Source organism: Babylonia areolata, chromosome 14 (genome assembly GCF_041734735.1).
Source record: "Babylonia areolata isolate BAREFJ2019XMU chromosome 14, ASM4173473v1, whole genome shotgun sequence".
NCBI lineage: Eukaryota > Metazoa > Mollusca > Gastropoda > Neogastropoda > Buccinidae > Babylonia > Babylonia areolata.
The window spans coordinates 30,209,306-30,224,305 of NC_134889.1; the positions used below are offsets into that span (position 1 = coordinate 30,209,306).

Consider the following 15,000-nt stretch of genomic DNA (forward strand, 5'->3'; position numbering starts at 1 on the left):
TGACAAACGGAATTCTACAGAAAAAAAAGAAAGAAAAGAAAAGAAACAACAACAAAAAACAAAACAAACAAAAAAAATTCGAAGAACGAAATACATATATAAAAGAACCACACACACACACACACACACACACACACACAAACAAAACAAACAAACAAAAAACAAACAAACCACAACAACATTTTGTTTACAACAATTTACTTTCCATCTTCCATTAAACCCAAACTCATCCCTCTCCCGGCGACAGCATTCCATTCAATTATCAAAACAAACAAACGAACAAACACAGCAACAGATCAACCTGAGGGCCATGATAAACCACCACCACAGCACGCGACCTGACGGTTTCTGATCTCTCCATCCATGCAACCTCTCTTTCGAAAGGAAAGAATGAAGGAAAGAAAAACAGAAAGAAATAAAGAACTTGTTTTGTTTAAAAGGAATAAAACGAAAGTAAGAAGGGGGGGAGGGGGGGGGGGGGGTTCGCCCCACAAGACCCCAGTTTGTTCAAAAAAGGAAAGATTGAAACACAGGAGAAATACATAAATGTCTTGTTTGAAAGGAAAGATTGAAAGAAGGAAGGAAAGAAAGACCTGTCTTGTTTGAAAGGAAAGATTGAAACACAGAGAGGAAAGAAAGACCTGTCTTGTTTAAAAGGAAAGATTGAAACAAAGAAAGAAAAGAAAGAACTGTCTTGTTTAAAAGGAAAGATTGATACAAAGAAAGAAAAGAAAGAACTGTCTTGTTTAAAAGGAAAGATTGAAACACAGAGAGGAAAGAAAGACCTGTCTTGTTTAAAAGGAAAGACTGAAACAAAGAAAGAAAAGAAAGAACTGTCTTGTTTAAAAGGAAAGGCTGAAACAAAGAAAGAACTGTCTTGTTTAAAAGGAAAGACTGAAACAAAGAAAGAAAAGAAAGAACTGTCTTGTTTAAAAGGAAAGGCTGAAACAAAGGAAGGAAAGAAAGACCTGTCTTGTTTAAAAGGAAAGGCTGATACACAGAGAGGAAAGAAAGACCTGTCTTGTTTAAAAGGAAAGATTGAAACAAAGAGAGGAAAGAAAGAACTGTCTTGTTTAAAAGGAAAGATTGATACACAGAAAGGAAAAAAAAAAGAACTGCCTTGTTTAAAAGGAAAGATTGAAAGAAAGAAGGAAAGAGTTGTTCTCTTTAAAGGGAAAGATTGAAAGAAGGAAGAAAGAGTTGTTCTCTTTAAAGGGAAAGATTGAAAGAAAGAAGGAAAGAGTTGTCCTTTTAAAAAGGAAAGATTGAAAGAAGGAAGAAAGGGATGTTCTCTTTAAAGGGAAAGACTGAAATAAGAAAGGAAAGAAAGGGCCGTCTTGTTTAAATGAAAAGTTTGAAAATGAAAGAAGAAAGAAAACAAAAACTGTCTTGTTCAAACAAAAGAAAGAATGAAAGGGAAGGAAATGAAGAAAGAACCGTGTTCTTTAAAGGAAAGAACGAAAGAACGAATGAAAAAAAAAAACTATCTTGTCTAAAGGGAAAGAATGAACAAGAAGGAAAGAGAAAAAAAAAACCCGTCTCGTTTTAAAGAAAATCAAAGAAGGAAAGAAAGAAAGAATGAAAGAAAGGGATGCCTTGTTTAGAAAAAAGAAGTAAAGAATGGAAATTAAAACTGAAGAAAGGGATGCCTCCTATATGAGGAAAGAAAAGAAGAAAGAGAGAAACAAAGGAATGTCCTTTCCAAAAGGAAAGAAAGAAAGAAAGAAAGAAAAAAATGAAACACAGAAATGTCTTGTTTAAAAGGAAAGGATGATGTGGAAGAAAGAAAGAAAACCAGAAAAGAACGAACAGCACAACACTATAAAAACAAAGAACTTTTTTTTTCTTCTTCTTCGTAAACTGAACCCAGTATCTGAAACGTTCTGCCTCAGAGCTATCTAGACAGAAAGTTGAAGATAAGACAGGTTTCTTCAACACGAAAATGGAACTGCATTTCGGAAAGAAAGAAAGAAAGAAAGAAAGAAAGAAAGAAAGAAAGAAAGAAACAAACAAACAAAGAGTGCAAAAACAGAAAGAAAACAAAAAACAAAACAAATTAAACTCAAACAACTTGAAAAGAAACACCTTGGACTTCGGAAAAGAAAACATTATGGATGAGAGGTCTACTGACAGTGGAAGGAAGATAAGACCGCTTTCTTCAACATGAAAATGAACACGCAGTTTTGAAAAGAAAGAAAGAAGGAAAGAAAGAAAGAAAGAAAGATTAAAAAAGGAGTAGAAAGAAAGGCAAAGCAAAGAAAAGGAGTTTTATTTCGTGGGGGCATCAAAAACATTACACACACACACACACACACACACACACACACACACACACACACACACGCCGCGCGCGCATCTTTCACGCACGCATTATACAAACAAACAAAGTTACATAAAACAAACAAACAAAAAACAACCAACAAACCACAGATATAAACGCCTACGTCTACTCGAGCAAACAAGCAAATACATGTCAACAAGCCATCTTTCCCAAACAAAAGTGAGAAAAGAAACGAAAGAAAGAAAGAAAGAACGAAAAATGAAAGAAAGAAAGAAAAAAAGAAGAAAAAAAATGAAAGAAAGAAAGAACGAAAAATGACAGAAAGAACAAGAGAAAGGATGAATAATAAAAAGAAATGAAAGAAAGAAAGAAAAATGAAAGAAAGAAAGAAAGAAAGAAAGAAAGAAAGGAAGAATAATGAAAAACGAAAGAAAGAAAGAAAGGAAGAATAATGAAAAAAATGAAAGAAAGAACGAACGAAAAAAGAAAGAAAGAAAGACAGAAAGAAAGAAAAATGAAAGGAAGAAAGAACGAAAAATGAAAGAAAGAACGAACGAAAAATGAAAGAAAGAACGAACGAAGGAAAGGAAGAATAATGAAAAATGAAAGAAAGAAAGAAAGGAAGAATAATGAAAAAAATGAAAGAAAGAACGAACGAAAAAAGAAAGAAAGAAAGACAGAAAGAAAGAAAAATGAAAGGAAGAAAGAACGAAAGAAAGGAAGAATAATGAAAAATGAAAGAAAGAAAAAAGAAAGGAAGAATAATGAAAAAAATGAAAGAAAGAAAGAACGAAAAGTGAAAGAAAGAAAGAAAGAAAGGAAGAAAAATAAAAGAAAGAACGAAAAGTGAAAGAAAGAACAAAAGAAAGGAAGAATAATGAAAAAAAATGAAAGAAAGAAAGAACGAAAAGTGAAAGAAAGAAAGTAAGAAAGAAAGATTAATGAAAAATGAAAGAAAGAAAGAACGAAAAGTGAAAGAAAGACAGAAAGAAAGGAAGAAAGAATAATGAAAAAAAAAGAAAGAAAGAACGAACGAAAAATGAAAGACAGAAAGAAAGAAAAATGAAAGGAAGAAAGAACGAAAAGTGAAAGAAAGAACGAAAGAAAGGAAGGAAGGAAGAAAGAACTCTACATGGCGATACAAAACAAAGCGAAACCAACAAACAACACACACACACACACACACACACACGCCGCGCGCGCATCTTTCACGCACGCACTATACAAACAAACAAAGGTACATAAAACAAACAAACAAAAAAACAACCAACAAACCACAGATATAAACGCCTACGTCTACTCGAGCAAACAAGCAAATACATGTCAACAAGCCATCTTTCCCAAACAAAAGTGAGAAAAGAAACGAAAGAAAGAAAGAAAGAACGAAAAATGAAAGAAAGAAAGAAAAAAAGAAGAAAAAAAAATGAAAGAAAGAAAGAACGAAAAATGACAGAAAGAATAAGAGAAAGGATGAATAATAAAAAAAATGAAAGAAAGAAAGAAAAATGAAAGAAAGAAAGAACGAAAAAAGAAAGAAAGAAAGAACGAAGGAAGGGAAGAATAATGAAAAATGATAGAAAGAAAGAAAGGAAGAAAGAAAGAATAATGAAAAAATGAAAGAAAGAAAGAACGAAAAGTGAAAGAAAGAAAGAAAGAAAGAAAGGAAGAATAATGAAAAAATAAAGAAAGAACGAACGAAGGAAAGGAAGAATATTGAAAAATGAAAGAAAGAAAGAAAGAAAGAATAATGAAAAAATGAATGAAAGAAAGAACGAAAAGAGAAAGAAAGAAAGACAGAAAGAAAGAAAAATAAAAGGAAGAAAGAACGAAAAGTGAAAGAAAGAACAAAAGAAAGGAAGAATAATGAAAAAATGAAAGAAAGAAAGAACGAAAAGTTAATGAAAGAAAGAAAGTAAGAAAGAAAGAATAATGAAAAATGAAAGAAAGAACGAACGAAAAGTGAAAGAAAGACAGAAAGAAAGGAAAGAAGAACAATGAAAAAAAAAAAAAATGAAAGAAAGAACGAACGAAAAATGAAAGACAGAAAGAAAGAAAAATGAAAGGAAGAAAGAACGAAAAGTGAAAGAAAGAACGAAAGAAAGGAAGGAAGGAAGGAAGAAAGAACTCTACATGGCGATACAAAACAAAGCGAAACCAACAAACAACAAACACAAAAGGCTAAACGTAGGCGACGAAATGGAAAACGACAGGGAAGATGGGCTGACAGAGGACACAACGAAGTAACCGGCCAATGAAATTTGGAGACAGAAGAGCGTCTGATAAACAAACAAACAAAGAAAAAACAAAGAAACCAACCAAACACACACACACACACACACACACACACACACACACACACACACTCACAAGTTTCACGTTTTAAATTATCCTTTCACTCCTACTGGAGTATGGAGGATTACTGCAAAATAATCTTTTCATGCCCAGAACAAACATTTCCAAATACACAACAATGTCACATAAACAGTTGAGAAAACACAAACGTCTTTTTACTCCAAAACTGTAGCTAGGCAACATTTGCAAATGTTATCATCTTACTTACAGCTAAAATGACTTTTTTTTGGCCTCCTTTGAGCATATTACACAAATTAAAAACCGATTTTGGAGACACACACACACGCACGCGCGCACACACACGCATACACACACATACACATACTTGCATGCGTACACAGTAATTTATTTTCCCTCCCTATATATATATATATTTTTTTTTTTCTTTTTTTTTTTTCCAATTATCGTCTGATACCACTTATAGTGAAAAGACGTTGAACAAGTTAGTATCAGTAGCTCAAGGAGGCGTCACTGCGTTCGGTCAAATCCATATACGCTACACCACATCTGCCAAGCAGATGCCTGACCAGCAGCGTAACCCAACGCGCTTGGTCAGGACTTGAGAAAAAAAATCAATAACAATAAATAATAATAATAATAAAAATAAAATAAATAAAGTAAAAAATAACGAAAAAAAAAAAGAGATAAAGACATAAAAATACTACTACTACTAATATTCAAAAAGGCGCAAAATCTTGATTAAGTCAACTCTAGGCACACACACACACACACACACACACACACACACACACACACACACACACACACACACACAAACACACACACACAAAGAAAAAAGAAAAAAAAAAGAAAGAAAAAGAACGAACACACAACAACAACAAAAAGAGAGGACATGTTGGTGGTGGTCATGTTGTGTTCAGCTGGTGAAAATGTGTTCGCTTCGTTCATCAGCGCCTTCGTTCCGTATGGTTCAGATATATTCTTACTTTGTCTGCCTGTCCGTCTGTCTGTGTGTCTTTATCATACTGGACTCTCTCTCTCTCTCAGTATGTGTGTGTGTGTGTGTGTGTGTGTGTGTGTGTGTGTGTGTGTGTGTGTGAGTGTGTGTGTGTGTGTGTGTGTGTGTGTGTGTGTGTGTGTGTGTGTGTGTGTGTGTGTGACAGAGAGACATAGACAGAGAAAGAGAGGAGAGTTTACTGATTGTGTTACATGATTGTGATGACAATGTACTCATATTTTTTTACACCTCCCTCCGCCTCCTCCCTCCCTCTGTGAGTGAGTGAGTGAGGCAGTGTGTGTGTGTGTGTGTGTGTGTGTGTGTGTGTGTGATGTGTGTGTGTGTGTGTGTGTACGTGTGTGTGTGTGTGTGTGTACGTGTGTGTGTGTGTGTGTGTGTGTGTGTGTGTGTGTGTGTGTACGTGTGTGTGTGTGTGTGTGTGTGTGTGTGTGTGTACGTGTGTGTGTGTGTGTGTGTGTGTGTGTGTGTGTGTGTCTGTGTGTGTGTGTATTCTCTTTCCATTCCGCCTATTCCCTTTCCTTTTCCCCCTCTTCTCCCCCCCCCCCCCCCCCCCCTTCTCCTCATATCTAAAATACACACCGCTCACTTACCCCAAGATTCCTTTTACAGTCTGTGGTTTGGAAGGGTTGTAAGGCAAGCAGATCTTCTTCGCTCCCTGGAAAAAGAAAGAAAAAAAAGAAGAAAGAAAAAAAAAGGATGGAACTGATAAAGCACCTTTCAATGTAAAAAATGATCAACTGCGCTGCACCATGTAAACACTAACGTTTGAAATATCAAATTAAACACTAATGTCCAACTAAACAATCACACACTAATTTATGTTCAAACACACACACACACACACACACACACACACACACACACACACACCTCACAACACCTTTCACACACGTCATACATCACAATACGAAAGCAATGCACAGATCACAAATGCTTTAATCCAAGAGAGAGTGTTTCATCTAAATAAATGCCAAGTTTTCTAATAGACTGAGAGAATGGTATGTCACAGCCAGAGATGTAGATGGGGATAGATGTGACTGGTTAATCTTTGATTTGCTATCAATGGCAAATAACTCGGTTTTATCCCCGATTCATCTACAACTTGTTCTCACTCGTCCACTCAGCCACATTCTCAATACAATCTTTCAAACTACAGGAAAGAGTAGGAAAATCTGAGAAAATCAGCAGATTTGTGGAGCTGGGAATCACCTGCAAAGAAGTAGTATGAGTGACCTGATTGACGGGTGACAGTGCTGAGAGGCTGTGTTTACAAAGTAAATATATACGGACCCAAGACGGAACCCTGTGGCACTCCATACATCAACACAGATGGAGTGGATTTATGACCAATAAGGACAGACCTGGTACGGCAAGTTAACTATGATGTGAACCAGTCCAGGACTGTTCCAGAACAGCCAAAAGTGGTACCTGCAATGAAGTCGCCATGGTCTACGGTGTCGAATGCTGCCGACAAGTCATGCAGTTATAACATAGACACACGACGACTTCAGAGCCCCGAGGGAGCCATTACCCACACGCAACAAACCGCTTTCGGCGCAACGGCACTAGTGTTGGGCTGACTGAAACGGCTCCAAATGGTTGTGAGACTCCAAATCATGCAATGACTGTTTCGCCAAAACACGCTCCAGCACTTTTGACAAGAAAGCCAGATTAGACACAGGACGGTAGAGTTTCAAACAGTTCGGATCAAGGATGGCATCATTTCTTTCTTTCTTCTTCTTTTTTTTTTTTTTTTTTTAAATAGGGGCTTTACAAAAGGCTGCTTTTGTTATAGCAAGGTTACAGCAAAAATCTTCGAGGAGAAAGAGGTTTAAGTTTGCTTCCTTCGACAGATAAAGAGAGGAGTGTCCTGTGTTCAGGAGAGAAGCAGAGCGTCTTGCAAAATAAAGGATGGAGGGGTGGGGGAGGGGGGGGGAGGGTGTTCTTGATTTTTAACTCGTGAAAAGACAAAAAACAAAGTATTTGCTTTGGAGAGAGAGAGAGAGAGAGAGAGAGAGAGAGAGAGAGAGAGAGAGAGAGAGAGAGAGAGACAGAGAGGGAACCCAGAACTCAGAAATGTTTTAATGTACATCGGCCATGGGCCACGATACAAAAGGCGGACTGGGGTCTTGAAGGGGTCAAAACATAGGTTCATTCTTGTACATCCTGCATGCTGAGAAACTGTTGACACTGAGAGAGAGAGAGAGAGAGAGAGAGAGAGAGAGAGAGAGAGAGAGAGAGAGAGAGAGAGAGAGAGAGAGAGAGAGAGAGAGAGAGAGAGAGAGAGAGAGAGAGAGAGAGAGAGAGAGAGAGAGAGAGAGAGACAGCGAAGTGTCTTACAGTTCAGTTTCAGTTTCAAGGAGGTGTCAGAGAATGCAACAGGCCCATATACGCTACACCAAATCTGCTGTAGAAAACGTAAAAGGCAGCAGATGCTTGACCTTCGAGCTTCCCGATCAACATAAACCTCAAGGCGCCGAGCAGAGTTTTGAGTGTCTAATCTGTATTTGAGAAAGAACATTGTCCTTATATGACACATGTACACCAAGACAGACACACACACACACACACACACACACACACACGCGCGCGCAAACACACACACACACACACATACCAAACACGCACACACACACACACACACACACATATGCACTTACACATATACAGACAGATAGACAAACAGACACACCAAACACACACACACACACAGACACACATGTGTACTTGCACAGATACAGACAGACAGACAAACAGACACACACACACCAAACACACATACACACACACACACACATTTGCACTTGCACAGATACAGACAGACAGACAGACATACATACACCAAACACACACACACGTGTGCACTTGCACAGATACAGACAGACAGACTGACAAACACACACACACACACACACACACACACACACACACACATGTGCACTTGCACAGATACAGACAGACAGACAGACACACGTACACCAAACACACACACACACACACACATGTGCACTTGCACAGATACAGACAGACTGACAAACACACACACACACACACACACACATGTGCACTTGCACAGATACAGACAGACAGACAGACAGACAGACACACACACATGTGCACTTGCACAGATATAGACAGACAGACGAACACACACACACACACACACACACACACACACACACATGTGCACTTGCACAGATACAGACAGACTGACAAACACACACACACACACACATGTGCACTTGCACAGATACAGACAGACAGACAGACACACACACATACACACACACACACACACATGTGCACTTGCACAGATATAGACAGACGAACACACACACACACACAAACCAAACACACACACACACACACACAAACACACAGAGAGAAACCGGCAGGATTGTGCCTTAAGAAGCTTTCGCAGGTATCTCAAACCCCTCATGATTTATTCATCCTTCTCCTCCGTCCCAAATAACCAGCGCGCTGAACATCATCATCAGCTCCATCCGCCATGCAACTCGGAATAATTAGACCCCTTCTCAAATGTATTTCCTTGATCATAATTCTGTTGCTCTAACAGGCTGGAGGAGGGGAAAGCACGGAGGATGAGATGAAGGACAGTGCCGGATGGACATGGGCCCGGCTGAACGAGGACAGCCCCCCAAACCGAGTCCCCGCTGGAGGAGTGCTGAAGCAGCCCTATGCTCCACAAGCGGCCTAAGTCAAGGAAGTCAAAGTCTAACAAGCAGCCGACCCACCTCCACGCCGTAGTTTAGTTTAATTAACTCACTCAGTACGGCCAGTCCTCTCTTCTCCTCTACACAGACCCCTCGGATGTCCAGTGGGTGTCTCAATGACCCAACCTTTAGCTTCCGTCGTCAGAATTGTGGTATTCTTTGTCAACATTCACCTCTTCAGTATAAGAGCCTTCCGCTTGCAATATTTTGATGATGGTAATTGGGGTGAAACGCTGTTAACGTCGTCTCTTTCGCCGTTCGTATGGAGAGAGTTAACCCTCTTGAACTGATTAACCCCTCTTGCTTTCACCCCAGCCACAACCGAACACCAGGATGAATTTCTCTGCGAAATAATTATGTTCATGCGAGAGGGCTGATTGAGCAAAACTTTCGCTGTGCCTCAGTGATCACATGTCAACTCGATCAGTCATTTTTATATTTATATTTTTTGTGTGTGTGTGTGAGCTTGTTGCCTGCGCGACAAAACAGGTCCGTCACTTTGAGAGGGTTGAGAAGGTCAGGAATAGCAGGTACAAGTACAGGCGTTCTCATGCGCACATAAACCGATGAAATAAGAAAAAACCGATGAAATAAGAAAAAACAAGAAGAGAGAGAGGGGGAGAGAGAGAGAGAGAGAGAGACAGGGGAGAGAGAGAGAGAGAGAGAGAGAGAGAGAGAGGAGAGAGGGGAGAGAGAGAGAGAGAGAGAGAGAGAGAGAGAGAGAGAGAGAGAGAGAGAGAAGGTGAAAAAATGAGAAAAAGAAAGAAAGAAAGAAAAAAAAAAGAAAAAAAAGAAAGAGGATGACACTGCAAAGTGGGCAAAGCTGTTTACGCTCACTCAGGCAGTAATGGGACTCAGTATGGCAGGCTTCATAAACAAAACCACCATACATGTAAAACGTTACATGTCATTCTCAGTGTGTTTTTGTATGCGTGCCCGAAATCAGACTGAATGACGCAGGAAACGAATGATGAGCGCCCAACGGCAGCCGTCAGTACTGGCTCTGCCCAGGTAGGCAGCCTGTTGTGTAAATGACCCCGAGTTTGGTCTCCGACCGAGGATAGGCGCTATATAAGTATCCATCATCATGATCATCAGCATCGTGTACACATGCCCCCCTCCGCCACCCCCTCTCTCCCCTCACCCCCCCCCCCCCGCCCCTCCATTCCCCCCCCCCCCCCCCGACACACACGTACCGTTTTCCTCCAGAGGATGGCCCTGTACTGCGGGACGTTGTGGTTGTTGGCGTCGGTGACCACCACGGACATGAGGAAGGGCTCCTTGTCCACATCCACCCCCATGTAGTTCTGGTGCACTGACACACGTCATCACCACCGCTACTGCGTCATGTATACGTCATCACACAGGGTGGTGCAACTGATACACGTCACCACCACCGCTACTGCGTCATGTATACGTCATCACACAGGGTGGTGCAACTGACACACGTCACCACCACCACTACTGCATCATGTATGCGTCATCACACATGGTGGTGCAACTGATACACGTCACCACCACCACTACTGCATCATGTATACGTCATCACACATGGTGGTGCAACTGATACACGTCACCACCACCACTACGCCATGCATACGTCATCACACACACACACACACACACACACACACACACACACACACACACACCACGTATTCGCGCACGGTTTGCAAACTGACACGTAATCGATTATACATGTCGCGTCATCATATCGCGAATGGTGTACTGGACACGTCATCATTCCTACGTCATATATTACGTCATTACATATGATGCAGCTGACACATTCTCGCAGAACTGTGTTAATGGTTTTCAGTTTTAGAATAATTGCACACACTCACATTTGCCAGTGATGCATTGCACACACTCACATTTGCCAGTGATGCATTGCACACACTCACATTTGCCCATGATACATTGCACACACGCACATTTGCCCATGCTGAATTGCACACACTCAAATTTGCCCATGCTGAATTGCACACGCTCACATTCGCCCATGATGAATTGCACACACGCACATTTGTCCATAATGCATTGCACACACGCACATTTGCCCATGCTGAATTGCACACACTCACATTTGCCCATGATGCATTGCACACACGCACATTTGCCCATGATGCATTGCACACACTCACATTCGCCCATGCTGAATTGCACACACTCACATTTGCCCATGATGCATTGCACACACGCACATTTGCCCATGCTGAATTGCACACACTCACATTTGCCCATGATGCATTGCACACACTCACATTTGCCAATGATGAACTGCACACACGGACATTTGCCCATGATGAATTGCACACACGCACATTTGCCCATGCTGAACTGCACACACGCACATTTGCCCATGATGAACTTCACACACTCACATTAATTGCCCATGCTGAATTGCACAGACTCACATTTGCCCATGATGCATTGCACACACGCACATTTGCCCATGCTGAACTGCACACACGCACATTTGCCCATGCTGAACTGCACACACGCACATTTGCCCATGATGAATTGCACACACGCACATTTGCCCATGCTGAACTGCACACACGCACATTTGCCCATGATGAACTGCACACACGGACATTTGCCCATGCTGAACTGCACACACGGACATTTGCCCATGCTGAACTGCACACACTCAAATCTACCCATGATTCAGTCCACACATTCACATTAAAATTGCTCATGATCAATTCCACACAGTCCCATTTTCCCACAATGAAACGCACAAACTCACGTTTGCCCATGATGTAATGCACAAACTCACGTTTGCCCATGATGTAACGCACAAACTCACGTTTGCCCATGATGTAATGCACAAACTCACGTTTGCCCCATGATGTAACGCACAAACTCACGTTTGCCCATGATGTAACGCACAAACTCAGATTTGCCCATGATGTAATGCACAAACTCACGTTTGCCCCATGATGTAATGCACAAACTCACGTTTGCCCGTGATGTAATGCACAAACTCACATTTCCCCATGAAGTATTTGAAGTACCATCTGGTCTGAAACTCCGGGTTCTCCAGATGAATGGGACTGTTCAGGGGACTTGACAGCTGTGGACATCATAATCTTTGTCGTCATCATCATCACCATCATCAACAAGAACATCATCATCATCATCACCGTCGTCGTCGTCGCCTTCGTCGTCGTCGTCATCATCGCCACCACCATCATCGTCGTCATCGTCATCATCATCATTGACATCATCATTAACAACATCGTTGACATTGACATCACTGACATCATCATCAATGACAACAACACCACTGACATTGACATCATGACCATTGCATGACAATGATGGAGAAGAAGAAGAAGAAGAAGAAGAAGAGAAGGAGGAGGAGGAGGAGGAGGAGGTGGTGGTGGTGATGGTGGAGGAGGAGAAAGAGGAGGAGGAGGAGGAGGGGGAGGGATTAATAAACATCCAAAATTTATTTTCTGATAGTAATATAAATGAACATGCTTTTTGTCCTGGATAATCAAAGACACGAATAAATCAAAAAGACGAAAAAAACGGCAAAGAAAAAGAAGGAAAGACATGCCAGGAAAATGATGGGGGAAAAAAAAATAAAGAAGACAGAAAATATCAAATGATTTTGATGCAGAAGCACATAACATAATAAATCATGGATTTGTAATGTTTTGCTCCACAATGCAGAGGAACAAAAGAGAAAGAGAGAGAGAGAGAGGGAGAGAGAGAGAGAGAGAGAGAGAGAGAGAGAGAGAGAGAAGAACAAGAACAAGAACAAAACTTCAATCTCCAGGCCTCCGGCCCCTAGAAAGAGGTCAAAAGTACACAATATGGTAATCACTCAACCACAACAAAATGTAAAATACGTACTAACTTAACCTGTAGAACAAAAGTGCTTCTCGTGCATTGTAAATTAATTCTAACTTTCATCATTTCTGTCAGGATCTTGTGTTGTAACTTCAGCAGTCCAGCCGATATCAATAGGGCAGAGGTCCTGTGTTTAACTTGTACTTTAGAACATGCAACCCCCCCCGACTCCCCCCCCACCCCCACCCCCCAAAAAAAAACCCCAAACCCATGACAACAAAAGGGTTGTCCCTGGCAAAATTCTATAGAATATTCCACTTTGATGGAAAAATAAATACACTTGAAGGCTGAAAAAAAAAGGCGTTGCTGTCTCTGTAGTGATGTACTCTTCCAGGGGAGAGCAGCGTGAATTTCACTCAGAGAAACCTGTTGTGTCAAAAGAGAGAGAGAGAGAGAGAGAGAGAGAGAGATGCGGGTGGGGGAGGGGGAGAGGGGGGGAGGGTGCTGTGAAACCCAGAATTTAATTTGCAAGTTCACCAGACTGTCTACAAAGATGTCAAAATCAAACAAGAAAAACAACAGAAGTGAATCTGACATCCAAAACGAAAACAACTGGTTGTTTTTTTTTTCTTTTCTGGAACCATTAAAAGAAGAAAAAAAAGGATGTGTCTAAACTGTTTAGTTGTCTCTTCGTCAAGTTTCAAGTTTTAAATATCCTTTCACTCCTACTGGGGTATGGAGGATTACTGCAAAATAAACTTTTCATGCCCAGAACAAACACTTCCAAATACACAACAATGTCACATAAACGTTAAGAAAACACAAATGTCTTTTAACTCCAAAAGTATGGCTAGGCAACATTTGCAAATCTAATCATCTTACTTACAGCTTAAATGACTTTTTTTTTTTTTTTACCTCCTTTGAGCATATTACAAAAATTAAAAACCGATTTTGGAGACAAATATCTTTTTAGGAACATATCTATTTCGTAACTGATCATAATTGGGACATTCCATTATAAAATGAAACTCATCCCCAATCACAGACATGTTACAAACCTTACAAAGCCGTAACTCTCGTGGTATGCCTTTATGTCTCCCTGTTTCTATTTCAATACACACAACAATACACAAACACTGCACCAGAGGCGAAGTCTGTTTTTACAACCAACTTCAATACCACGTGGACAGCTAAGGTTTCGCTGATTTTGACTCACTCAGTACGGCCAGTCCTCTCTTCTCTACACAGACCCCTCGGATGTCCAGTGGGTGTCTCAATGATCCAACCTTTAGCTTCCGTCGTCAGAATTGTGGTATTCTTTGTCAACATTCACCTCTTCAGTATAAGAGCCTTCCGCTTGCAATATTTTGATGGTGGTAATTGAGGTGAAACGCTGTTAACGTCGTCTCTTTCGCCGTTCGTATGGAGAGAGTTAAATACCAAATGGCCTAACAGCAAATAGAATTTGAAATCTGTGGGAGAGTCCGGAACCATTAACACTAAACTCACATCACCCAACGAAGACCAGGCACTTCTAAGAAGTGTACTGCTTATCAATGATTCAATAACTGTACAGCAGTTCATGCACTTCAAAGGTGTCTTTTCTGTATTAAGATTCCGTAACTCAAGAGGATATTAGGCACTTCTAAGAAGTGTATTGCTTATTAAGATTCAATAAATCTACGGCAGATCAGGCACTTCTAAGAAGTGTTTTCCGTAGTTAGATTCATTCCATAACTCAAGAGGATATTAGGCACTTCTAGGAAGTGTATTGCTTATTAAGATTCAATAAATCTACGGCAGATCAGGCACTTCTAAGAAGTGTTTTCTGTATTAAGATTCCATAACTC

At 40.4% G+C, this 15,000-nt stretch overlaps 1 protein-coding gene across 1 annotated transcript in view; it reads right to left on the bottom strand.

Moving 5' to 3' along the window:
* The window catches only part of LOC143289676 (GTPase-activating Rap/Ran-GAP domain-like protein 3), a 312,925-nt gene that overhangs the window by 99,708 nt on the left and 198,217 nt on the right, over nucleotides 1-15,000 (bottom strand). The window contains exons 4-7 of the mRNA XM_076598724.1: nucleotides 13,874-13,878; nucleotides 12,341-12,425; nucleotides 10,543-10,661; nucleotides 6,203-6,267 (exon numbers count right to left, since the gene is read on the bottom strand). Of these exons, the coding sequence (XP_076454839.1) occupies nucleotides 6,203-6,267; nucleotides 10,543-10,661; nucleotides 12,341-12,425; nucleotides 13,874-13,878 (274 nt within the window). The remainder of the gene's footprint in view (nucleotides 1-6,202; nucleotides 6,268-10,542; nucleotides 10,662-12,340; nucleotides 12,426-13,873; nucleotides 13,879-15,000) is intronic.